Source organism: Chiloscyllium punctatum, chromosome 40 (assembly GCF_047496795.1).
Source record: "Chiloscyllium punctatum isolate Juve2018m chromosome 40, sChiPun1.3, whole genome shotgun sequence".
Taxonomy (NCBI): domain Eukaryota; kingdom Metazoa; phylum Chordata; class Chondrichthyes; order Orectolobiformes; family Hemiscylliidae; genus Chiloscyllium; species Chiloscyllium punctatum.
The window spans coordinates 67,561,171-67,585,500 of NC_092778.1; the positions used below are offsets into that span (position 1 = coordinate 67,561,171).

A 24,330-nucleotide genomic window follows, 5' to 3' on the forward strand; every position below is an offset into this window, starting at 1 on the left:
CAGGTTTTACAGTTCCTGCGGTGGCAGGGGAAAGTGCCAGGATTGGAGGGTGGGTTGTTTGGGGGCGTGGACCTGACCAGGTAGTCACGGAGGGAATGGTCTTTGCGGAAGGCGGAAAGGGGTGGGGAGGGAAATATATCCCTGGTGGTGGGGTCTGTTTGGAGGTGGCGGAAATGTCGGCGGATGATTTGGTTTATGCGAAGGTTTGTAGGGTGGAAGGTGAGCACCAGGGGCGTTCTGTCCTTGTTACGGTCGGAGGGGTGGGGTCTGAGGGCGGAGGTGCGGGATGTAGACGAGATGCGTTGGAGGACATCTTTAACTACGTGGGAAGGGAAATTGCGGTCTCTAAAGAAGGTGGCCATCTGGTGTGTTCTATGGTGGAGCTGGTCCTCCTGGGAACAGATACGGCGGAGGCGGAGGAATTGGGAATACGGGATGGCATTTTTGCAAGAGAGAGGGTGGGAAGAGGTGCAATCCAGGTAGCTGTGGGAGTCGGTGGGTTTGTAAAAAATGTCAGTGTCAAGTCGGTCGTCACTAATGGAGATGGAGAGGTCCAGGAAGGGGAGCGAGTGTTTCACGACATGGTTGAAGAGCTTCAGGGCAGAGGAAATGACCTGGGAGTTGCAGTGGGAGAGGGACTCACTGAGATTCTTGTAGAGAGAGGAGGAAAACTTCTTCAAGGCAGGCATCCTTGCAAGAGGATTTGCAGTAGGATTAAAATCAACAAGGTAAAAACAATGACTGCAGTCAACTCGCTGACTGATATAGGCAAGCATACCAAATGCCTTCTTCACTACCCTATCTAGCTGTGACTCCACTTTCAAGAAACTAAATACCTACACCATAAGGTCTCTTTGCATGGCAACACAACACCCAGACCCCACCACAAAATCTGCAAGTCCTGCCTGGATTTGTGGTAGCAAAACGCAATACCTTGTATTCACCCAAATTAAACTCCATCTGCCACTCATCGGCCCATTGGCCAAACTGATCAAGATCCCTTGGTAACCTTAGAGAACCCACCTTCACTGTCCACTATACCACTAATTTTGAAGTAATCTGCAAATTTACGAACTATACCTCCTAAAATCACACCCAAATCATTTATATAAATGGCACAAAGCAGTGAACCAAGCACCAATCCTTGCAGCACACCACTGGTCGCAAGCCTCCAGTCTGAAAAACAACCTTCTCCCACCATCCTCTGTCTCCTTCCTTCGAGCCAATTTTATATCCAAATGGCTACATCCCCCTCGATTCCATGTGATCTAATCTTGCTAAGCAGACTACAATGCAGAATCTTGTCAACACCTTGCTGAAGTCCATACAGACAACATCCACCATTCTGCCTTCACCAATCTTGTGACTTCTTCAAAAAAGTCTCAATCATGTTAGTTTGTGAGACATGATTTCCCACGCACAAAGCCATGTTGACTATCCCTAATCAGTTCTTGCCTTTTCAGATATGTAAATCCTGTCCCTCCGAATTCCCTTCAACAACCCACCCACAACTGATGTCAGGCTCACTGGTCTATAGTCTCCTAGCTTTTCCTTACCACGTTTAAATAGGGGCACCATGTTAGCCAACTCCCAATCTTCCGGTACCTCACCTGCGGCTATCAACAATGTAAATATCTCAGCAAGGGGTCCATCACTAGGCAATCACTTCCCTAGCTTCCCATAAAGTTCTAAAGTACACCTGATCAGGGCCTGGGGATTAATCCACCTTTCTGCATTTTAAGATGTCCAGCATCACCTCCTTTGCAATATTGACACTTTTCAAGATTTCACTATTTATTTCTCCAAGTCCTCAAACTTTCATATCCATCTCCAAGTAAATACTAACATGGAGTACTTTAGTATCTCAACCATCTCCTGCAGTTCCACACAAAGATGGCCTTGTTGATCTTTGAGGGGTCCTATTCTCTCCATAGTTGCTCTTTTGCCCTTAATGTATTTGTAGAATCTCTCTAGATTCTCTTGAACCCTGTGTGTCAAAGCTATGTCCCCTTTTTGCCCTCTTGATTTCCCACAAGTATACTCCTACTACCTTTACACACTTCCCATGATACACTGGATCCCAGATGTACACCTGACAAATGCTCCTTTTTCTTGACCAAAGCTTCAATTTCTCCAATCATCCAGCATTCCCTACACCTACCAGCCTTACCCTTCAGCCTAACAGGAATTTACAATCGTTGGACCCTCGTTACCTTATTTTTGAAGGCCTCCCACTTTCCAACTGCCCCTTTACCTGCAGATAGCCCCGTCCAATCAATTTTTGAACATTCTTGCCTAATACTGTCAAAATTGGCCTTAGTCCAACTTAGAACTTTTAACTTTTAGTTAAGACCTATCCTTTTCCATAACTATTTTAAAAATAATAGAATTATGATCCCTGGCCCCAAAGTGCTCCCTCACTGATAAGTCTCTCATGCTCAAAGTATTTCATACTGATGTAGAAGTGAAAGGACATTTATCTATTAGTTAGTAGGCAACTGGCTTACATCATTCTTGTGACATTCTACATACCCAAGAGAGAAGGAAAAATGAGCAAAAATGGAATATTTCTGGAATATTTGTAAAGCAAAACAGAAGGACATTACAAGTGTTCCACCTTTAATAATGTACAGAAACATGATTTCAATGCATTTTTCTCGGTTAGGGTAACAAAGTTATTTCTGTTTGAATACTTATTCATTAAAGTCAGTTATAATTTTACTAGTGGCCTTGCTAACAGCAGGTTAATATCTAGACAGAAATGTTAATTACCAGAGGACTGGGATTCACCACTGAGTGATATTGAGCCAACAATAGCAGGATACAGGATAAGATGAGGAGAATCCTGAGCTACACGACACAGCAAATTGCATATGCTCTGGCGTACATAAACCTCAGGGTGATTCAAGCGTGAGAACAGCTGTGGAATAATACCTGAAACAAAGACTAAATATAAACATTCTTTGCAAAGACATGGAGACAATATAAAGCACAATTATTGTGTTACAAAGTCATCAGTAAAAATATGATTTGATAACATACAAAAATAAATACAATCAGTAATTTTGTACTCTGTTCTAGTGAAAACTGAATAAATAATTTCTTGCTTTATTATCTAAAAGACAAAGCTGAATGACTGCCTAAAGCTACAGCATTATTGAAGCGGTATGCATTGCCTGTTCCGATAGGATTTTGCACAGTTTCTCTCATTTCCAGGACTACCATTCTATTGAATGTTTTTCAAAAAAATAAACAAAATGTAGTGACTGCTTAAAGCTAAGACAAGCCTCATGCACGTGACATCTGTTCATTCAGTCGCTGCAGATACATGGAAACTATAGGGATAGTTTGATATTGAATACCACTTCAACAGTGGCCATTTCCTCAACTGAGTGCAAGACAGAATTATGCACTTCGTGAAGCCTCTAGGATTCACTTCAACCAGAAACTTGGAGATTTTATCATATCTCACAGTGATTAACTTTTGCTGAAACCTGCTGCTTTTTGCAAATCTTCAGAGGGCTTATGACTGTGTGAAGTTTCATCACGTTTCAGCTCAAGAGGAACTCTGCCTATATTTTGAACACAATTACTTATAAGCTTTATATTACTTTTAAATTCTCACATGAAAATCATTTAAGTTTCTAAAGTTTTTACTGCATAACGTGTTTGTTCACTGAATCCAAAGGGATTTTCCAAATAAATGGCAAATAGATTGGGGGGAGGCGGTTGCAGCCACTGCCTTCTTTGGATCAGTAACTTTAGAATAATTTCCTGTTACTGGTTCATAAACTATCCGTTTACAGAATCAGATTGCTACACAACAAACTGAGGCAGAAATGCAGTCCAAGACTCTTCTAAACTGTAGTGAAAGACATTGAAAGGATCTGGGTCCATTATGTTAGAGTTTCCAAGCGCACTACAGATATTTTATAGGAAGCATGCTCCAAGACCATTACTTCTCTGGAGGTCACCTAGTTAAGGTTGAGAGACACCATCAGTCTCATGAAACCCTACAAGTCACAATTATTGGTTCTTGTCATACAAGCCTCCTTTCAGGCTATTCATTTCACCCCATTAACAAACCTTCCTACTCTTCTCTCCCTCAAAATTATCAGATTAACAGCAATCTAGGTTTGTTCAATATATCATTTCAGCTGTATGACACTAATCTTTTGTTATAAATTCTGTGTCTTATGATGCTGCTCCACAGCTACCTGATGAAGGAGCTTGCGCTTCCAAATAAACCTGTTGGACTATAGCCTGGTGTTATGCAATTTTTAAACTTTGTTCACCCCAATCCAATACCAGCACCTCCACAAATTTATAAAATCCTGTCTAAATAACATTTACACTGGCTGCAATTATTCTTCATGATGGCAATATGGACGTTCTAACGACATGCCAAATTTCCGACATAACTTCTCTCTTCTTATAGAAAAAGGTCTTGAAGTCTATTCAACATTTTCTCAAAAATAATCTCTAGGTGCTAGCTCCTTCAGAACACAGAAACCAGAACTGTGTACACTATGGTCTGTCCAAGATTTCAGATATGTTTAACAGAGCAGAAAAGTAGCGCTTTTGTCCCTCAAAATGTGACGTGCTTTTTTCGAAATAACATTGGATAGTTCTAGTGAGCTATGCAAATTTATTTGCTCCTCCACCCTACTCAAGTAGCACCTGAATTCTTCTCTTCCTACCTAAATTCACCTTCACTAAAATTAATTACAAATTCTCCAGGTTTACTAATACTTTTGTTTGTTGATGCCTCTCACACAGTATTACAATAACTTTCAACTCGTAGCTGTAAATTCTTCAGCAAATCAGAACAGTACCAAGAACCAGAGTCAATGTGGAATCTTTAAACTGTCACTTTGATAAGACATCACTCTAAAGTTTTACTTTGCTCTTGCATCACTTCCATTTATAACGAGGTTGCCCAAATATTGACCTGACTTCAATCTGCTTTCATGTAGGCTATAAACAGAAAGTTTAGCATCAGTGATGTGAGGCGACTTATCATATCCAGTTCATACTTGCCTCTCCATGGAGCTGTGGGAGTGGTAGCTAGACCATGCTCCAAGCCCTCTCTGAGCTCACCAGCATGTTTTACTAATAATCTTAGCAACCTCAGAGTAGCCATCACAATGACATCATCATTGCTTTGCTTGGTGGGAGTATTATTAAGCATCACCTTGGGATCTTCACCATCCACATGGACCTGCAAATGTAGCAAGACACAGCGTAAAAATTCAACTCCTTTTACAAATTTACTTTCCAAAACGAATGGGCTAAAATGTTAAACAGGCCAATAGATTAAATTACATTACATTTTGCAAAATAATTTTGAAGGTAGGAAATATTCTAAAGATTTAATGTTGATGGGGCTACAGGAGAAATGAAGATAGACCAAGGAATTTTATAACCCTGATACAATGCTTTTAAAACAAAGAGCAATTTCAAATGCAAAATAAATCCATATTTGTTCATCAATAATATCCAATCAGCAGCAATGTTTTTAAATCGATATATATGCTCTCATCACTCTCACCAAACAGATTTAATCCACAAAGATTAATTTTAAATTGCACAAAGATTGTTTTCTCTTTTGTTAACACATCTTATTCTTATCAGGAGCATTTTCTACTATGTTTGCTGCTCACAAAGTGGTGTTCTCTACATTAGGGAGAGCAGCACAAACTGGGTGACCACTTTGCGGAACACTCACATTCTGTTCGTAAAAATTACCCCGAGCTCCCTGTTGCCTGCCACTTCAACATCCCACCCTGTTCTGTGGCCAACATTTGTCTCTCAGGCCTGCTGCAATGCTCCAGTGAGGCTCAGTTCAAAAGAACACCACCTCGTTTTCAGTTGGGAACCATTCAGAACTCCATATCAATAACTAATATTTGCATCAAAGGACAGACTATGACCACCACCAATATGAGACAATCTAACCATTGTCGCTTGAAATTCAATGGTGCTACCGTCACCGAGTCCGCCCACAAATATCCTGGGAGTCATCATTGACCAGAAACTCAAGTGAACGCACTACATATAGAAAATGGCTACAAGAGCAAGTCAGAGACTAGGAATACTGCAGCAAATGTCGACTCCCCAAAGCCTGTCCATCATCTACAAGGCACAAGTCAGGGGTGTGATGGAATACTCCCCACTTGCCTGGATACGTGAAGTTCCAATAACACAAGAAACTTGACATCATCCAGGACAAAACAATCCCCGCTTGATTGGCACCACATCCACAAACATCCACTCCCTCCAAAATTTGGGAGAAGATTTGTAGCTCGGGTGCTCGTTGTTGTGGTTCTGTTCGCCGAGCTGGGAATTTGTGTTGCAGACGTTTCGTCCCCTGTCTAGGTGACATCCTCAGTGCTTGGGAGCCTCCTGTGAAGTGCTTCTGTGATCTTTCCTCCGGCATTTGTAGTGGTTTGAATCTGCCGCTTCCAGTTGTCCGTTGCAGTGGCCGGTATATTGGGTCCAGATCGATGTGCTTATTGATTGAATCTGTGGATAAGTGCCATGCCTCCCGGAATTCCCTGGCTGTTCTGTTTGACTTGTCCTATACTAGTAGTGTTGTCCCAGTCGAATTCATGCTGCTTGTCATCTGTGTGTGTGGCTACTAAGGATAGCTGGTCATGTCGTTTCGTGGCTAGTTGGTGTTCATGGATGCTGTCTTCCTGTTTGTCCTATGTAGTGTTTTGTGCAGTCCTTGCATGGGATTTTGTACACTACATTGGTTTTGCTCATGCTGGGTATCGCGTCCTTCATCCTGGTGAGATGTTGTCTGAGTGGCTGTTGGTTTGTGTGCTGTTATCAGTCCTAGTGGTCGCAGTAGTGTGGCTGTCAGTTCGGAAATGCTCCTGATGTATGGTAGTGTGGCTAGTCCTTTGGGTTGTGGCATGTCCTCGTTCCGTTGTCTTTCCCTTAGGCATCTGTTGATGAAATTGCACGGGTTTCCATTTTTGGTGAATACCTTGTAGAGGTGTTCTTCTTCCTCTTTTTGCAGTTCTGGTGTACTGCAGTGTGTTGTGGCCCTTTTGAATAGTAGTGTCTTGATGCAACTTCTTTTGGGGTGGTTGCTTTCGTAGTTCACCCCAACACACACTGCAGCACACCAGAACTGCAAAAAGAGGAAGAAGAACACCTCTGCAATGTATTCGCCAAAAACGGATACCCGCGCAATTTCATCAACAGATGCCTAAGGGAGAGACAACAGAATGAGGACATGCCACAACCCAAAGGACTAGCCACACATCAAGAGCATTTCCGAACTGACAGCCAGACCACTGCGACTCATAACAGCACACAAACCAACAGCCACGCTCAGACAACAACTCACCAGAACGAAGGACCCGATACCAAACATGAGCAAAACAAACGTAGAGTACAAAATCCCATGCAAGAACTGCACAAAACACTACATAGGACAAACAGGAAGACAGCTAACGGTCCACATCCATGAACACCAACTAGCCACGAAACGACACAACCAGCTATCCTTAGTAGCCACACACACAGACGACAAGCAACATGAATTCGACTGGGACAACACTATTATTATAGGACAAGCCAAACAGAGAACAGCCAGGGAATTCCTAGAGGCATGGCACTCATCCACAGATTCAATCAATAAGCACATCGATCTGGGCCCAATATACCGGCCACTGCAGCGGACAGCTGGAACTGACAACTGGAAGCGACAGATTCAAACCATTACAAATGCCGGAGGAAAGATCACAGAAGCGCTTCACAGGAGGCTCCCAAGCACTGAGGATGTCACCTAGACAGGGGACGAAACATTTGCAACACAAATTCCCAGCTCGGCGAACAGAACCACAACATCCACTCCCTCCGCCACTGACATTCCTTCCAAACACACAACCAAGGGCAGCTGCTAAGTGGGAAAACCACCCCCTGCAAGTTTCCCTCCAAGTCACTTACCATCCTGACTTGGAAATATATTACCACTCCCTCACTGTCGCTGGGACAAAATTTTAAGATTCCCTCCCTCATGGCATTGAGAGCCAACCCATTGCACATGGACCTGCAGCTGTTCAGGAAGGCAGCTCACCACCACCTTCTCCCAGACAATCAAGGACTGGCAATAAATGCTGGCCCAGCCAGCGATGCCCACGTCCCACAAATGAATTTTGAAAAGTCAATAATTTTTCAGCATGAATACCTATGCCCTTTAGCCACCCCCATACTCCAGGCACTGTCTTGACTTGGCTGCTTTCAGTATAGTCAATCTTTTTTCACCTGCTCATGGTCCCCATTATCAGCTTTTCTTCATCCCTGGCTTATTATCAACCACTCCTTTGTCACCCAAGTTTCTTTCTGTGGTCTTCATCTCCACCCATTCTGTTCACGCCTTTCTACCAGATGCCACCCAAAGCCCTGTCTTCAGCATATCTACCACCTTTTCCAAGAAACTATCAGTTCTGAAGGGTCACTGGGCTCTACTTTTCTCTCCACAGATGCTGCCAGACTGGAGTTATTTGTTTTAGTTTCAAGTATTTTGAGACACTTTCCTCCAAAGCATTTTACCATAAATAGATGAACTTTCGCAATTAAAAAAAAAACACAATTTTTTTCATTTTATGAGCATCAGGTTCCAACAGAAATGTGGATCAGTAGGAAAAAAGTCAACTCTGTACAGATCACCAGTCACCTCAACTCTAATCCACTATCTGTGGACATCCAGTCCTGGGTCAATAATTCATTGATAATGATTTGTGAAATTCTTTGAAGTGATCAATACAAATGATTTTCCCTTTCAGAGTAGGCATTGCATGATTTTCAGAAAATGTGAATCCTGGACAAAAGGGTTTTGATCTAACAAATTTTCCTTTCGACAAAACAAATCTGGCTATAGTTTTCAAGTCAGCAACAGGCAGTTACATATCAAGTTTGACTCCATGATATACTCCAAGAGATATTTTGCCTGAAGGACTTTAGGTAATTTTGGCTCCCTCAATTGTCTGGAAGCAGTCAACTTGAACTCTACATCCATTGAAATCGCAACTGCTACCAAAGTCATTGGCCATCCACTGCTCGAAAAAAACCCAACAATTAACAGTGATGTCTTTCAACATCTCCTGGAATGACCAAAGCCTTCCTTTCAGCCAGTATGAGCCACTCTGCAAAGTCAGCGTTGTTAAAATGAATGCTACAGTATCTTATCCAGCAATGATCCCAGTGTAAACATTCCTTCACCAGCATAATTCCAAGGCTCACCACTGCCATCAATCTCTGTGATACCAGGTGACTTTCCAGAAAAGTGGATTGTATCCAGAACTACAGGTAATTACATTATGTTACTATAATGTAGGGGAGGTGGTGGCATAGGGGTAACATCACTGGCACAGTAAACCAGATGCCTAGGTGAATGAAATGAGTTCAGTACCGTTACAGTGGCTGGTTAAATTTGAATTTGGTTAATAAATCTGGAACATAAAGCTTAATTGTGATGACGACCACATTAACTATCACTGACTGTTGTAAAACGCATCTTGCTCACTAATGTCCTTCAAAAAAGCAAATCCTCTCCTCACTCGTTCTTGTCCAGAGTAAATTCCAGACTCACGATAATATGGTTGATTCTTTACGTGCTCTAAAAAGGCCCACCAAGAGCAATGAGGGATGATCAGTAAATTCTTGCCAGAGATGCTGAAATCTCATGAAGGCAGAAATTAAATATTCAATTTTCCAGAGGGTGTCACAAATTTAAGAGTTGCTCATGGATCCCGGAAGTCACAGATCTTTTGGATGGTCACTGTCTGGTAGTTTCTCCATTCTGAATCCAGGTCCCAGTATTACAGGGAATATAGTCAGACCTCGAAAATCCAACCAACAGACAAACCCTAAAGCAAGTTCAATGTTTTTTCTCTGAAAAGGATAACATTAAAAAGCACTGGGGAGAAATTATTCAAAATTACTTGCTGCAATAATCAGGAATCTTCTTTATCTTTGCCTTTTGATAACTCAAATGCTCCCAGAGTACGAGCAATACATACGTACAGTTCTCATCACACTACCAACAGGATGCAGATGCCTTGGAGAGGATACAGGAAACGTTTAGCAGGATGTTGCCTAGTACAGGGGATTTTAGCAATGAAGAAAGGTGTTTTGACTGGAACGTAGGACGCTGAGGGGCGACCTAATGGAAGTTCCTAAGATTGTGAATGGCATTGATACAGTGGAAAGTACGAGGCTTTTTCCTAAGGTGGAGGGTCACTTACTAGGGGACACAGATTCAAGGGGCAGGTGGCGGGAAAAGGAAGAGAAAGGCGGAGATTGGGTAGAAGAGGAAAGAGAAGGAGTTTAAACCAAATGTGAGCATGAAATGTTTTCACACTAAGGGTGGAGTATACCTGCAATGCATTGCCTCAGGTGGTGGTGGAAGCAGACACAATAGCAGCGTTAAAGCAGCATGGACAGGAAGGGAATAGAGGGATACGGATCCTGTAAGTGAAGACAGTTTAAGTATGGAAAAGCAAAATGTGGAAGCGCAGGCTTGGAGGGCCGAAAGACATGCTCCTGTGTTGTACTGTTCTTTGTATAAGGTCATGTTCTTATTTCTCAAATGCTATTGATCACCTGCACGTCTACGAAAAAAAAAGACATTCTACAACAGATGACATTTAGAAATAACCATAAGGTAAACTTATTCAAACATTGTGGTTATCCGTTGAGTTTTTTACAGTTGGATCCAAGACGGAAGAAATATTGGAAACTCAGTCAAGCTGCAGCTATTGGTGACAAACATCCTTGAATGTAGAGCTTCACTGAGAACTCCAGCAACTGTACTTATTGGGGGATCAGCGCCTGAGAGTAGGGAAGACATACAACAACTTTACAAGATGCAGGTGAGACCACACCTGGAATACTGAGAGCAGTTTTGGTCCCCTTATTGAAGGGAAGATGTAATCATTGAAAGCAGTTCATAGAAGGCCCACTATGATGATCCCTGGTTTGGAGGGATTGTCTTATGGGCAAAGTTGAATAAACTGAATCTCTACTCACTGGACTTTGGAAGAACGAGAGGCAATCTCATTGAAACAAATCAAACTCTTAAGGGTCTTTAACGGGTCAATGCTGAGGTGATATTTCCCCTCGTGGGAGAGTCCAGCCGGACCTGTGACCATAGGCATCCCTTTATTCTGAGACTATTACAGACTGAGGTGAAGAGAAACTTCTTCTCACGAACGGCTGAGTGGCTTTGGAAGTCCTTGCCACAGAGAGTTGTGGGGCAGAGATCATTAGGGAAGGGAAATCAAGGGAAAGGAGAAGAAAATGGAAAAGATGAATGTCAGATCAGTCAGATCCTATTGAGTGGCAAAGTAGGCTCATGGAGGCAAACAGCCTATTCTGGCTCCTCTTTATAATTTTACTTCCACAAGTACACAGGTTGAAAGATATAAACATTCCTGTAGATCTCCCACAGCATCTTTGATCCACTACTTGATGGCACGGTTTCCGGGTTAGTAATACCAAGCTACACAAAAATGTCATTACGTGATAGATGCTCAGGAGCACAACAAACCAGGCACAGAAATGAATCAGGGATAACTGGACAGGCTAAAAATACATTCCTCAGATGACCAAAAGATTCACCTAAGGAAATGCTGTTTGGTTAGATTGTCAGTTTAAAAAAAAAGTCACCAAGATATCAGAAATCATATCAATCGCAACAGCAATATGTAAGGGTTACAATGTCTACATTTTTTCAGGGTCAGCCTAAAAATCACAGTTTCCAATAAAAGCTCCAACCTCTGAGCCTTTCTTGCAAATCCCAGAAGTAGACAGTGGCACGGTGGCTCAGAGGTTAGCGCTGCTGCCTCACAGCACCAGGGTCCCAGGTTCAATTCCAGCCTCGGGTGACTGTCTGTGTGGAATTTGCACATTCTCCCCGTGTCTGCGTGAGTTTCCTCCCACAGTCCAAAGATGTGTAGGTCAGGTGAACTAGCTATGATAAATTGCCCATAGTGTTAGGTACATTCGTCAGAGGGAAATGGGTCTGGATGGGTTACTCTTCGGGAGGGTCGGTGTGGACTGGTTGGGCTGAAGGCCCTGTTTCCACACTGTAGGGAATTTAATGGAATCTAATCTATACAATGTCTTTCACTAGTGAGTACAAAGCTTCTCCTAGAGTTTCTGTTTTAAAATCAGACTTTAAATGAAAACCTAGCAAGACATTACATTGGCACAAAACTCCAAAAGGTTTTCATTTAAAAAAGCAAATGCAGTACCAAATCGATCAAGCAAAACTGTCAAATTGATTGCAGTAGGCAATTCAAATAAATCTCATCATTTGGACTATTCAATGCCCTATAGGTATCCCATTTCTCCTCTTCTCGAAAGTGTAAGACCAACGTGCACAATGAGTAATTTGGTTACTAACCTGACCGGCATTCAGTTTAAGGAAAGTGAAGTATGCCTTGCAAGAGAGTTTATAAAGGTTGAATATCCTATCTACAACTTTTCTCCACACTTCAATTAGTCCTTCCACGACACTCTCGTCCTGGTCACCAAGCCAAGGGCAATTAGTCATCAACTGACGCCAAATAACCTCCACCATGTCATCTTCTTCATCATCATTTATCTGCAAGGCCAAGTCTTCATCCTGAGAACAAATGTTACAAAAGGTGAAGCTAAAATTAAATTTAAGCTCTAATTCAATTGAATTAAGAGCAGGAAAATAGAGTTACTTGTTTTATAAACATGAGAAAATACAAATTTAAAGAAATTACTTTTTCCAAGTAAAGGTTTGTACTCAGTTGTTCACTATACAACTTAGATAATTATCTTTCAGCAAAAAAAAGAAGCCATTTAACCACAAATGGCCAACACAAATGCAGAGAGTTCAGAGTGTGACTTGACTGGAAACATTCACTCTGATTTCCCTCCAGATGCTGCCAGACCTGCTGAATTCTTCCAACAATTTCTGTTTTTGAACACGAAAGGAAGTGGATGTAGGTTTGTTTGCTGAGCTGGAAGGTTCATTTTCAGACGTTTTGTCACCATGCTAGGTAATATCTTCAGTAGCCTCCGGACGAATATATGTTTGGATTAGTGATGTCATCTCCTGTTCTTTTTCTCAGGGGGTGGCAGATGGGGTCTAACTCGATGTGTTTGTTGATAGCGTTCCGATTGGAATGCCATGCTTCTAGGAATTCTCGTGCATGTCACTGTTTGGCTTGACCTCGGATGGATGTGTTGTCCCAGTCGAAGTATCTGTATGTGAGGATAAGAGTGAGAGAGGGTCATGTCGTTTTGTGGCCAGTTGGTGTTCATGTATCTTGGTGGCTAGCTTTTTGCCTGTTTGTCCAATGTAATATTTGTTACAGCTCTTGCACGCTATACCATGAATAATCAGGCAGAAATCTAGCCACCAGGATACATGAACATCAACTAGGCACAAACATCAACTAGGCACAAATTGACATGACCCTCTCTCACTAGTATCCTTACATACAGATAAGGAAGGACACCACTTTGACTGGGACAACACATCCATCATAGGACAAGTCAAACAGAGTCACGCTCGAGAATTCCTAGAAGCACGGAACACGATCAACAAACACATTGATTTGGACCCCATTTACCATCCCTGAGAAAAGAACAGAAAATGACGTCACCATAGTAAAAGACATCACAGGAAACATCACCAACCCAAAGCAACCCAAACATATAAACAGAAAGCAGGAATCAGCAGTGCTTTGTCCGGAGGCCCACTGAAGATGTTACCTAGTATGGTGACGAAACGTCTGAAAACAAACCCTCCAGCTCAGCGAGCAAACTTACATCCAGAACCTCAATCTGAACAATAAATCTTCTCAAAACTTGCTAACAAAAGGAAATGTTTTTAACAGTTTACCTGAATTCCTGTTGGTCGACATAAAGCTTGCCCCAAAATTCCATAAATAGTTTCTGTGTCTTCTTCAGATGTATTTTCTGGAAGTAGATTTTGAACATCGGTCTTCTCTCTGGCCAGAAGTGAAACCCCTTCACCCTGACTATAACAAAACAGACCCAAAAATAAATCCTGATGCTTTACAAGAGCCACACACATTTTTCTTTAGTATAAATAGGCCACAATATTGACAATCTCCAATCAATAAAATATCCAAAAAAAGCAATGTGGATGAACACTTCTTGACCACAAAACCAACTTAGTGTTCCTGTTCTTGTCTCAGGGCATCAGCCTTTCCCATTATAAATGCATATATATACACATATATGCATGGATCATACATGGATAGAGACACAGTAGTAGGCCATTCAACCCATCACCCCTTTGCTGGCTTTGATTCTTGCCTTTCCGAGTTCCTTCCTTTAAATCTGCAGATGTTTCCCCTCTGAATACTTATCCAATACCCTTTTGAAAGTTCTTACTGCATCTAATCCCAGCACTAGTGCTTTCCTGAGTGAGTCATTGCATTAAAAAATTGCCATCTTGCTTGAGATTTTTTGTTTGCAATTCAGGGCTGTGTTTTCTCATTACTGATTCATATACCACAAATGATTTCTCTACTTACACAATCAACTCATGATTTTGTCTCAGCTTTAGTTCAACTGGTAGCACAGTCACATGAACCTCAAGGTTCCAGGTTCAAGCCCCAATCCAAGGCTTAGGTACCAAAACTCTGGGCTAACATTAATGCAGGAATGAGAGAATACTGCACTCACATAGGTGCCATTTTCAATTAAGACACTAAACTGAGGCCACCTGCCTCTTCAGATGGATGTAAAACATCCCACAGCCATTACTTCAAAAAGAAGTTATCCATAGCGTACAGGCCAATAATCATCCCTCAAATCAATATCACTAACAGATTATCTGGTCACCATTTTGCTGTTTGTGGCACCTGTGCGCGCAAAGTGGCTGCGCCTTTTCACAGATTACAACAGTGAATGCACTTTACACAGTACATCATCAGTTACAGAGACATCGTGTCCTGAAAAATGCTATACAAGTGCACAATTTTCTATGAAAATTTCCCCTTTATGTTCTCTATGTTTAAAGATAACAATTCCAGTTTCTGTAACTTAAATCCCACATTCTGGTTATAATTTTACTGAATCTCCTCAGCAGTGTCAATTTTTGACATCCTAGCTAAAGCCAAGACAACTGATTTGCAATCAAGGGTAACGTTTCAGGTCAAGTGACCCTTCCTCAGTTGACCCAATATGTTAACTTTGATTTCTCTTTACAGATGCTGCCAGACCTGCTGAGTTTTTTCAGCAATTTCTGCTTTTGTTTCTGATTTACAGCATCTGCAGTTTTTTTTTCAGTTTTCAATTTGCAATCAAGACTTTTTAATATGTATATAATTATGGCATGTTACATGAATCTAATAACCTCGAACCTTCCAGCTCCTCGGTCAATATTGCACAGAAACTCCCACATTCCAACTGACTATGCCTCTCTGCAATGAGCTATGTAAAATCAAAAACAGGAAGATTAAAATATATGAATAAAACAGGGACAGAATTACATGTCTCTGCTTTGGTAAATTATTCCTGACCTCTAACCAGACTGGGTTTCTTAAGGCCCATGTGCAAACCTATGGGAAACTGAATAATTTAGAAACTAAATTATCCACACACTTACCTTGCATTATCAACCACCTTCCTGCCCCATCTGTAAGCCCAACTGGCCAACGCTGCCCAGGACTTGGCTATTTCGGGCGCTTGAACTGCTGATAGATGATACAGCTGGCCTAAAACAAAATCAGGTTCTCCAACCCCAATATTCACTGAAAATAGAACAATTTGAATTCAATCTTAATAGCATGCTAAAATGTGTCCAAAGTTTTTGCTTATTTCAATGAAAGGTCAAGACACTTACCTGTTGATTCAACCACCATTTTGGGGCAAGCTGCTTCCTCCATTAAACTAGGAGGGGTCAGTTCAGTCAAAGTATGGATGCTTTTTGCCAAAGTAGGCAAGCCAGTAAGAGATTTCTGCTGCTGAGCTCTGAAAACTTGCTTTAGCTGGACAGACATTTCCTTCCATTCTGCCTGAATCCACTTGGTCAAGGTGAGTATTGACTTGGCTACTGCCGATTCTGCTTTAGAGGATTTGCAATATGCTATGGCACAAGAACTCAGCATTTCCATTGCATGGGTAGAATGACCTATTGACATTAATCAAATATTTCAGATACTTGTAACAATTTCTCAGCAAAGTCCTGTTAGACTGATATAATGCATTCAGTCAAAACATTTTACAAGATTCAAGTCAGCAAGAACCTCTCCACAGAAAGTACTAATGTATTCACTGCACTGGCTGAGTAGGGCAGAGGCAGCTGCTACAAAAAGAGAAATGTTATTCCCATAACTCCTGTTAAACAGTTCAACATCTAGTTTAAAGCATCCCTTGCTAAGGCCAAGGCTAACAGCTCATGTCATGACTGGGATTCTATACAGAAAAATACATTTATATTTCAAGGGAAAGAGGTTAAAAATAATTATCTTGGGCTGTAGCACAGCAGAATGGCGAAATTCTAAAAGCAGACTACTTCTATGCCTCTTTTCTTAAAGGTGACTAAATGCAGGCTGAAATGAAGATGGGAAGACAGAAAGTATTAAGATTTAATACAAATATAAAATGCAAAAATCCCCTTTTAGTTACCTGCAGTGTACAACAGCTTTGATTTCTCAATATCAAGCTCTGGTCCCCACTTTTCATGAACAGTGCCATGCAGTGACATTTGTTTGAACAAATGGACTAAATCTTGAGTTGTGTTAGCACCACTTAATGAAGTCTTACTACACTGCTCCAGGAGCTTGGTGGCCAAAAGGACATTCCCCTGCTTCCGAGCAAATTTAACAGCTGTGAGCCCAAGTTCCATAAGATGTCCATTAATTGAAGTACTGGATCCTGGACACAAAACAAAAATATCAATTGAGAGTAATTTTGAATACCCAAACTACATGCTCCTCCAGACAAATTAATTTAATCTTTCAGAGAGCCAATGCCTTAAAATCCTAAGGAATGCATATGTAGAATCTGAAACATTACAGGGGCGGCATGGTGGCTCGGTGGTTAGCACTGCTGCCTCTCAGCACCAGGAACCCAGATTCAATTCCAGCCTCGAGTAATTGTCTGTGTGGAGTTTGCACATTCTCCCCATGTCTGTGGGTTTCCTCCAGGTGCTCCGGTTTCCTCCCACAGTCCAAAGATGTACAGGTTAGGTGACTTAGCCATGCTAAATTGCTCATGGTGTTTAAGGATGTATAGGTTAGGTGCATGAGTGGGGGGTAAATATAGGAAAATGGGTCTGGATGGGATACTGAGGGTTGGTGCAAACTTGTTGGGCCGAAGGGCATGTTTCTACACACTAGGGATCCTAATTCTAATTCAATATTCTTTGACAAGATCTTGCCCAATTATCCAATAGAATGTCTTTTTTTTTAAAAATCCTTAAGACTTCAGCTCCTTTCAGTTATTTGCTTGCTCTTAGGTTTAACTGGCATAAGCAAAATATAGGGATTCACCTATCTGATGATTATGCAGTGAGAGGGGGGAGAAGCAGGAAGGAGTAGGGGGCTGTGGAAGACAATGAAGAGTTGGGGGAAAGCACAAGAGGGCAGAAAAGCAAAGGAAATGAGTAAAGTCAATGGAATTTGGGGGCAGTTAAGAAAATTATCAACCAAGTCGCATGCTGTTATTCTTCTATTAAATATTTTTCTTACCTTTCAATCTTTCAGCTATACGAGCTTGGAATACTGTGTATCGTAAAGCTTGAAGCCAGGGGCGGACATCATGCTGTCGACAGGATTGTAGAGCTTCACTGTACAGTGGTAGAAGACAATCCTAGACCAAAAACAGTTGGCTTCCATAACTCAACAAGTTGGTACAAACTACACAGCCATTCCCAATTATGTGTTAATGCATATTTTAAAACAATTCAGTTATCATAAGGGGAGTCTGAACAAAGAGTTCTAACTCAACACCAGAGCAAAGTAGAGTGACAGTTCCAGAAGAAGTGACCAAACAAGATGTGATCAGTTTCTCCATGCTGAACAATAAACCCTTACTTCCTTGCATTGTACAACATAAAGGATTATGGATAAGAACTGAAACATGAAATTCAATTGATTTGGACAGTAACAGATATATATATATATATATTGATAACAATTTGCCTGGAGTTATTCAGTGAAACATCTGACAAGACTAAACATCAATATAATGCTCTCTGCAATATGTCATGTCATCACAGTATGTTAAACAAGTCCTGTCTACAAACTTACCTCCGTGGACAGTTTGTTTGTCACAGTGTTCTCAAGTGCAGTTGAACAATACAGCTGTAGAGTGCTCAGCATTGGCAGAGACCCCGCCATTGATAAGGTGGACAGTCTCAATGGTCCAACAGCAACCCGTGCCATCTGCTTCAGATACCTGACCGTATTTCTAAATCAAAAATTTGAATCAACACCAACTCCGTTACTTTTGAAAAGTACAATTTCCAATAGTTAGTATTTCTAGAAAAATCCTTATTTTGTTCTAGCTATCAGTTTTTAATGCATCCTGTTTGGGAAAAGCACCAAAAGGTGATAGTACCTGCTGCCTGTGCAGCTCCCAATGTTGGGAGGTGGCACAGAAAGCAACATCGATGGCAATCAGAGAATGGTGGGAGTAGAAGAGTACAGTTGAATTTCTTTTACACATAAAAGCACTTACAGTAGTTACACAAAGTTAATTTTCTATAAGCCAAGTTAGAGGCACCCAATTAGATTTCAATACTGGTAAAACCTCTTTTTTTTAGTTAAATGACACAAAGATGGTGTTATTTACCCTAGCTTCAGAATCCCTAAGGTGAAATAACAGTGTCATGCAGCAGCTAACAGCTGCCTGATTAATCATGGAGATCACCAAAGTATTCTTAGACTAAAAATACATGTGATGGTGTAATAAAAGTTTCAGTTAAATTCAGCCAAGTAATTGAGATGGAGCTCTCCAGAAATAAACATGCAGTGTCATGGCTGCAATTGTTCAAGAGTGAGCGAGCGTGCGCGCGTGTTTGTATGCATGTTCAAACACAGATTAGGGGGGAGAAATAAAAACAAAATCGGGAGCAGTCAAGTTTAGCACTGAACAGCCAGAACTAATGAACGTTGGATTCAGGATCAAGCACTACCATTTGGCAACATTCTTTGGAGGATCTTTCCTAACAGTAGCCACCGAAGTTATTTCTCTTGACAAGAGAACCTACAACAGTGGCACAGTTTCATGATGAAGGAATGATAATTTAGAACTGAACAGGAGGTGGGACCTCTTCACGCTCTCTTTCCCTGGTCTCTTTGGGAGTCAAGGGATTCAGGAAGTGAATAAGCAAGTGAAGTTCAAAACCAGCCATGATTTGCTTGATTGTGCAGCCTATTGAGCCTCCTTTTGCCAATCTCCTACTTCTATTTCTTATGCCCTTCAAATACACCATGAACATTTTTCACTGACTGTCAGTGCAATGCAACAGAAATAAAATTTATATGACTATCAAACACAACTGGATGCACTCACTCCGTGCTGTTCTGGTGCTTCTTTTCTTGCTCCGTTTGTTCGATAGTCGAAGAAAAACAAACAGCACTCCTCATTAGTTGAACCTCAATGGCTTTCTGAAGTTCCCTTGGGTCAGGACTCATCACATTCGGAAGTAGCTTTTTCATGTCTACAAACATACGTTTTCAATTTATTTTAAACTTAACCAATAAACATCCTCATTTGAACATGCAGATAAACATTCAGGCAGCACAGTGGCACAGTGGTTAGCACTGCTGCCTCACAGCACCAGGGCCCCAGGTTTGATTCCAGCCTTGGGTGACTGTGTGTGGAGTTTGCACATTCTCCCAGTGTCCGCCGGGTTTCCTCCCACAGTCCAAAGATGTGCAGGTCAGGTGAATAGGCCATGCTAAATTGCCCATAGTGTTAGGTGCATCATTCAGAGGGGAAATGGGTCTGGGTGGGTTGCTCTTTGGAGGATCTGTGTGGACTGGTTGGGCCAAAGGGCCTGTTTCCACACTGTGGGGAATCTAATAAAAAAATGATTCAAGCACATCCAAAAACAGCTATTAATTTGGTAAATAATGGAAGGAAAGATTTTCTAGAAGTAACTCTAGAAGTCATGTTAATACACTTATCTTAAAGAGTATCCAGTTCAGTATACATGCTGCAGGGACAGTGAAGGAGTGTTGAACAGAGTCTTGCCAGGCTGGCTCTGTGGGATACTATCCCAGCTTTGGTCAGTGGATATCAGGAACATATTGCCTGTGGAAGGGTACAGCACTGATTCTCCAGACGCGAAAAGAGATGAATTATGAGGCTACATTCATAAACAAACTTGCATTCCTGTGTAGTTTGCAATTTAAAAGTCTGAGTGGGGAATCTGCTCGAGGTGTTGAAAATCAAATGGAATTAATAGGCTTTGGATGATGAACATTTGAAATTTTTAGAACAGAGATAATAATGTGTTAGGTGAAGGAAAGGAAGGCAAAAATAGCAAAGAGGAGTGAGGCACATGTCACCCATGACCTTAAGTGAATGGTAGCAAAGGACTGAACAAGATAGTCTGTGCATATACTATTATGGACAAGATCAAACCCTAACCTTTTCTTATTGTAAAGTGTAAGGCATTCCACATGCAATTTGATTGGTCAAACTCAATCTTAAGTAAAACACACTATTTTTACACAACAGTTAAAATACAGACAAAAAATTGGTTTAAGTCTAACTATTGAATTGCTTAACAAAATAATAGATATATTACCAATTAACTGTTCCATAGAGTAATATCCCATAAACACACTTGGTAAAGGTAAATTCAGTAAAAGAAATTGCCTCACATTCAATTCTAGCAGCAGGAAGAGAACACCAGCTTTTAGCTGTAACAGAGAGGGGAATAAGAGCTTCCACATCCAGCTTCAAGACCCCAGCAACTGCTGAAAACTAAATCTAAAAAGCCTGGTTCGGTGGGAGCTTGACCCCATGCATTCAGGCTAATTCTATTGTTCCAAATTTAAAAAGAAACCCCAAAGCCTCAAGTTGCTTACTCCACTGGCTCTGAGCAGATCGCTTACCATCTTATTGGATCAGAATCATAGAGATGTATTGTCTCAACCTTTCTTCATAATAAAAACAACAGGACAAAATACATCTCTCCAAGCCATCGTATCATCACAATGCAAATTTGTTGCCTGTACTCCTCCTATTTAATCAGTAACGATTCTATAGAGAAAAAGACAGCTGAATTGGGGCACAGATGGGATTGCACACGTTCATACCTAATTTTTCTTTCACAGCTCCATTGATGAAGTTAATGTCCTCCCCAGGTAACAGTTCCAGCTGTTCCTGACATGCAGGGAAATCTCCACACTCAAAACTTCCAAGGGCTCTGAAACAAAATAACAAGACTTCAATATACTTGCATCTTAGTGTTTTTAGATCAATTCTCAAACTTAAATTCTTACATGACTTGACAAGGTAAATGCGGAAAGATTGTTAATCCTAGAGTCTCCCACAGGGTAAGAGGGCATAATCCCAGAATCAGGGGTCACACATTTAAGACAAAGATGAGGAAGCATTTCTTCTCTCAGAGGCTGGTGAATCTGTGAATTTCTAGAAAGCTGTTGAGGCTGGGTCATTAAGTGTATGGAAGGCAGATAGATTTTTAAACAGTAAGGAAATCAAGGGGCTATGGGGAAAGGCAAGCAAGTGGAGTTGAAGATCATGATCTCATTGAATGGCAGAGCAGAAACAATATGCTGAATCACATGCTTTTGCTTCGGTGTCTCATGAGCTTAATACTAATACCTATTTACCATTTGAAACAAAAACAGAAATTGTTGGAGAAACTCAGTGGGTCTCTCAGCTTCTATGGAGAGAAAACAGAGTTAGTGTTTCCGATCCAGTGACCCTTATTACCCATCTACCGAACAGAGAAATCCTAAACTGGACAAAAAGCTTCCACAAGCTCAGCCCATCGTAAAAACCTTCCTTCCATTGGCTCCATTGACACTTCGCACTGCCTTGGGAAAACAGTCAACATAATCAAAGAGCTCTCCCACCCTGGTTATACTCTCTTCTACCCTCTTCCATCAGGCAGAAAATAGAAAAATTTGTAAATATATGCTAACAGATTTAAGAACAGCTTCTTCCCTGCTGTTATCAGTCTTATGAATGCACCTCTCATATTCGAGTTCATCTTTCTCTGCATCTTCTCTGTAGCTGTGACACTATATTCTGTTCTGTCACCCTGACAAACTTCTGTACGGTATGATTTGCTTGATTAGCACAAAATAGAATACTTTTCACTTTATCTCAGTACATGTCACAACGATAAATACAAACAAATCACAAACCACTAGGCTTTGTGAATTAAAATTACACAAAAGCAAATTACGGTGAATGAAGGAGTAGTCTGAGAAGTTAATAAAGCAACATCAGGGATTAAAGAGCAGTTAACCTAGACATCTGTTATCAGGAAATTATTCAAGTCTATAGCAAAGGAAAGACTGTCACCTTGAATGCTTTCAACCAAACAGTGCCAGTGTGCATTGTGGGAAGGTTATACCATTTTTTATAGTAGTGACAAAATAGTGGAAAGGGAGCATTTACCAACATTATTCATATAGAATTCCAGAAGGCATCTAAGCAGAGGCTGGTGCAACCACACTTGCCAGTATCAAGGGTAGTTCTGGACATCAAAACCTTAATGGCTGACATTGACCTTGGAGGGAATGCAGCATAAATATTCCAGAATAATTACAGGAATCAAGGTTAAATTAAGGGGAAAGACTTCACATAACACCGTTTTTGTTACTGCTTTCAAGGCATTAAGAGAAAGAGGTCACTGTAGACTAGAAGAAATGACTGCCACCGGTTGAGGAATCTGCAGGGAGCATTATCACAAAATTAGGAGCAGATTCTTCAGGAGTAAGATTAGAAAATACTTCTACACACTGAATGGTAATGTTTGGTGGAAATTTACAGCACTTCTGAAAACAGCAACTGATTTTAATTTTAAGTGAACTAATTTAAAATCTTACATTGCTAAGGTATAGTTCATGAAGGTATGAAGAATTAGGGCAAAGGCAGGTCATATGGTCAAGAGATCAACCATCATCTCAACAAATATTACATCACTGCTCTATTCCTAATTATCTTTCCTTCATGCATCCGCCTTGAAGGCTGCTCTCATAGGCAGTATGGTCATGGGGTAGGGGTCAACAGGTACCAACTGAGCCTCTGCTATCTCACTCAACCAACTCACATTTCTCAATGCCCATTTCCCAGATCTCATTTTACATTTCAATATCAAAGTGCTTCCCCTCTGGGTCCTACACACACGCATCAATCACCACAGCACGCTTATCACTGAATGCTTTTCACAGCAAGGAAATCGGGGGAAAAAAACTTACAGTCACTATTAATTAGGAAGAAGTGCATAAGAAAATATTTCCTGTTCCTTTAATGTTTATGTTGTTAAAAATTTTGCAAGTTTAAAAAAAACACCAATTAGCCAATTTGAAAGCAAAGTCACTATTCTCATCCTCAGATCTGATCCAATGCAGTCACTAAGAAGTAGAAGTTCTCTGTGTGCTGCACATTTATTTTAATGAAATCTAGGACTACTCTTATGCCTAGAAACTAATCGAAGTCATCGCCAACACGTGAACTGGCAGCAGTACTCTGCATTCGGTACTTTTTTATTTAAAAACTGAGGTTAAGACAGCTTCAATTCTGGCTGTGGTCTTCTTTGAGGTTCCTACCATAACTGTCAACAATCTGCAGCCAATTCAATTCACTCCACATAACATGAAGAACTAGCTGTATACAGAATCCAGCAAGGAGTATGGGCTCTTATTGTCCCAGCTAATGACCTTTAGTCTGGAACTAACCAACCATATCTCTCGCTAAATTGTTCCAGTACAGCAACAACGTTAGTAAGGATCCAAAAGTGTGCACATTTATTCAGATAGGTCGACAATAAGGACTAAATGCAATCCGGTCAAATATCTCTCTATTGGCTTACTCCTAATAATATGCAGAGTGAATGGAGGAGGCACTGAACAATATCTTGTTCAGCAGTACTCAGTTTGGGTATCAAGGCTACTTAATTACAAACCCCAAACAGCCTTGGGACAAGAGAGAGAAAATAAAGATGAATTCCTGGAGAGAAGAGACAGAGGTTGCCATTGAGACAGCACATGAACTCTTACTACATCAAGTCGACAAAGAACTCTGAACTCAATTGGGATGGAGGGGGAAATGTTTCCTACTGGTTGAAATATATTTGCACCAAAA

The 24,330-nt window shown here is 41.0% G+C and overlaps 1 protein-coding gene across 3 annotated transcripts in view; it reads right to left on the minus strand.

Moving 5' to 3' along the window:
- The window catches only part of smg1 (SMG1 nonsense mediated mRNA decay associated PI3K related kinase), a 173,947-nt gene that overhangs the window by 67,113 nt on the left and 82,504 nt on the right, over positions 1 to 24,330 (minus strand). For all 3 annotated transcript variants that reach the window (XM_072560185.1, XM_072560184.1, XM_072560186.1), the window contains exons 26-36: positions 21,309 to 21,418; positions 19,552 to 19,699; positions 18,285 to 18,444; positions 17,724 to 17,844; positions 16,660 to 16,908; positions 15,875 to 16,162; positions 15,638 to 15,782; positions 13,901 to 14,039; positions 12,425 to 12,646; positions 5,041 to 5,221; positions 2,773 to 2,934 (exon numbers count right to left, since the gene is read on the minus strand). In XM_072560185.1, the coding sequence (XP_072416286.1) occupies positions 2,773 to 2,934; positions 5,041 to 5,221; positions 12,425 to 12,646; positions 13,901 to 14,039; positions 15,638 to 15,782; positions 15,875 to 16,162; positions 16,660 to 16,908; positions 17,724 to 17,844; positions 18,285 to 18,444; positions 19,552 to 19,699; positions 21,309 to 21,418 (1,925 nt within the window). The remainder of the gene's footprint in view (positions 1 to 2,772; positions 2,935 to 5,040; positions 5,222 to 12,424; positions 12,647 to 13,900; positions 14,040 to 15,637; positions 15,783 to 15,874; positions 16,163 to 16,659; positions 16,909 to 17,723; positions 17,845 to 18,284; positions 18,445 to 19,551; positions 19,700 to 21,308; positions 21,419 to 24,330) is intronic.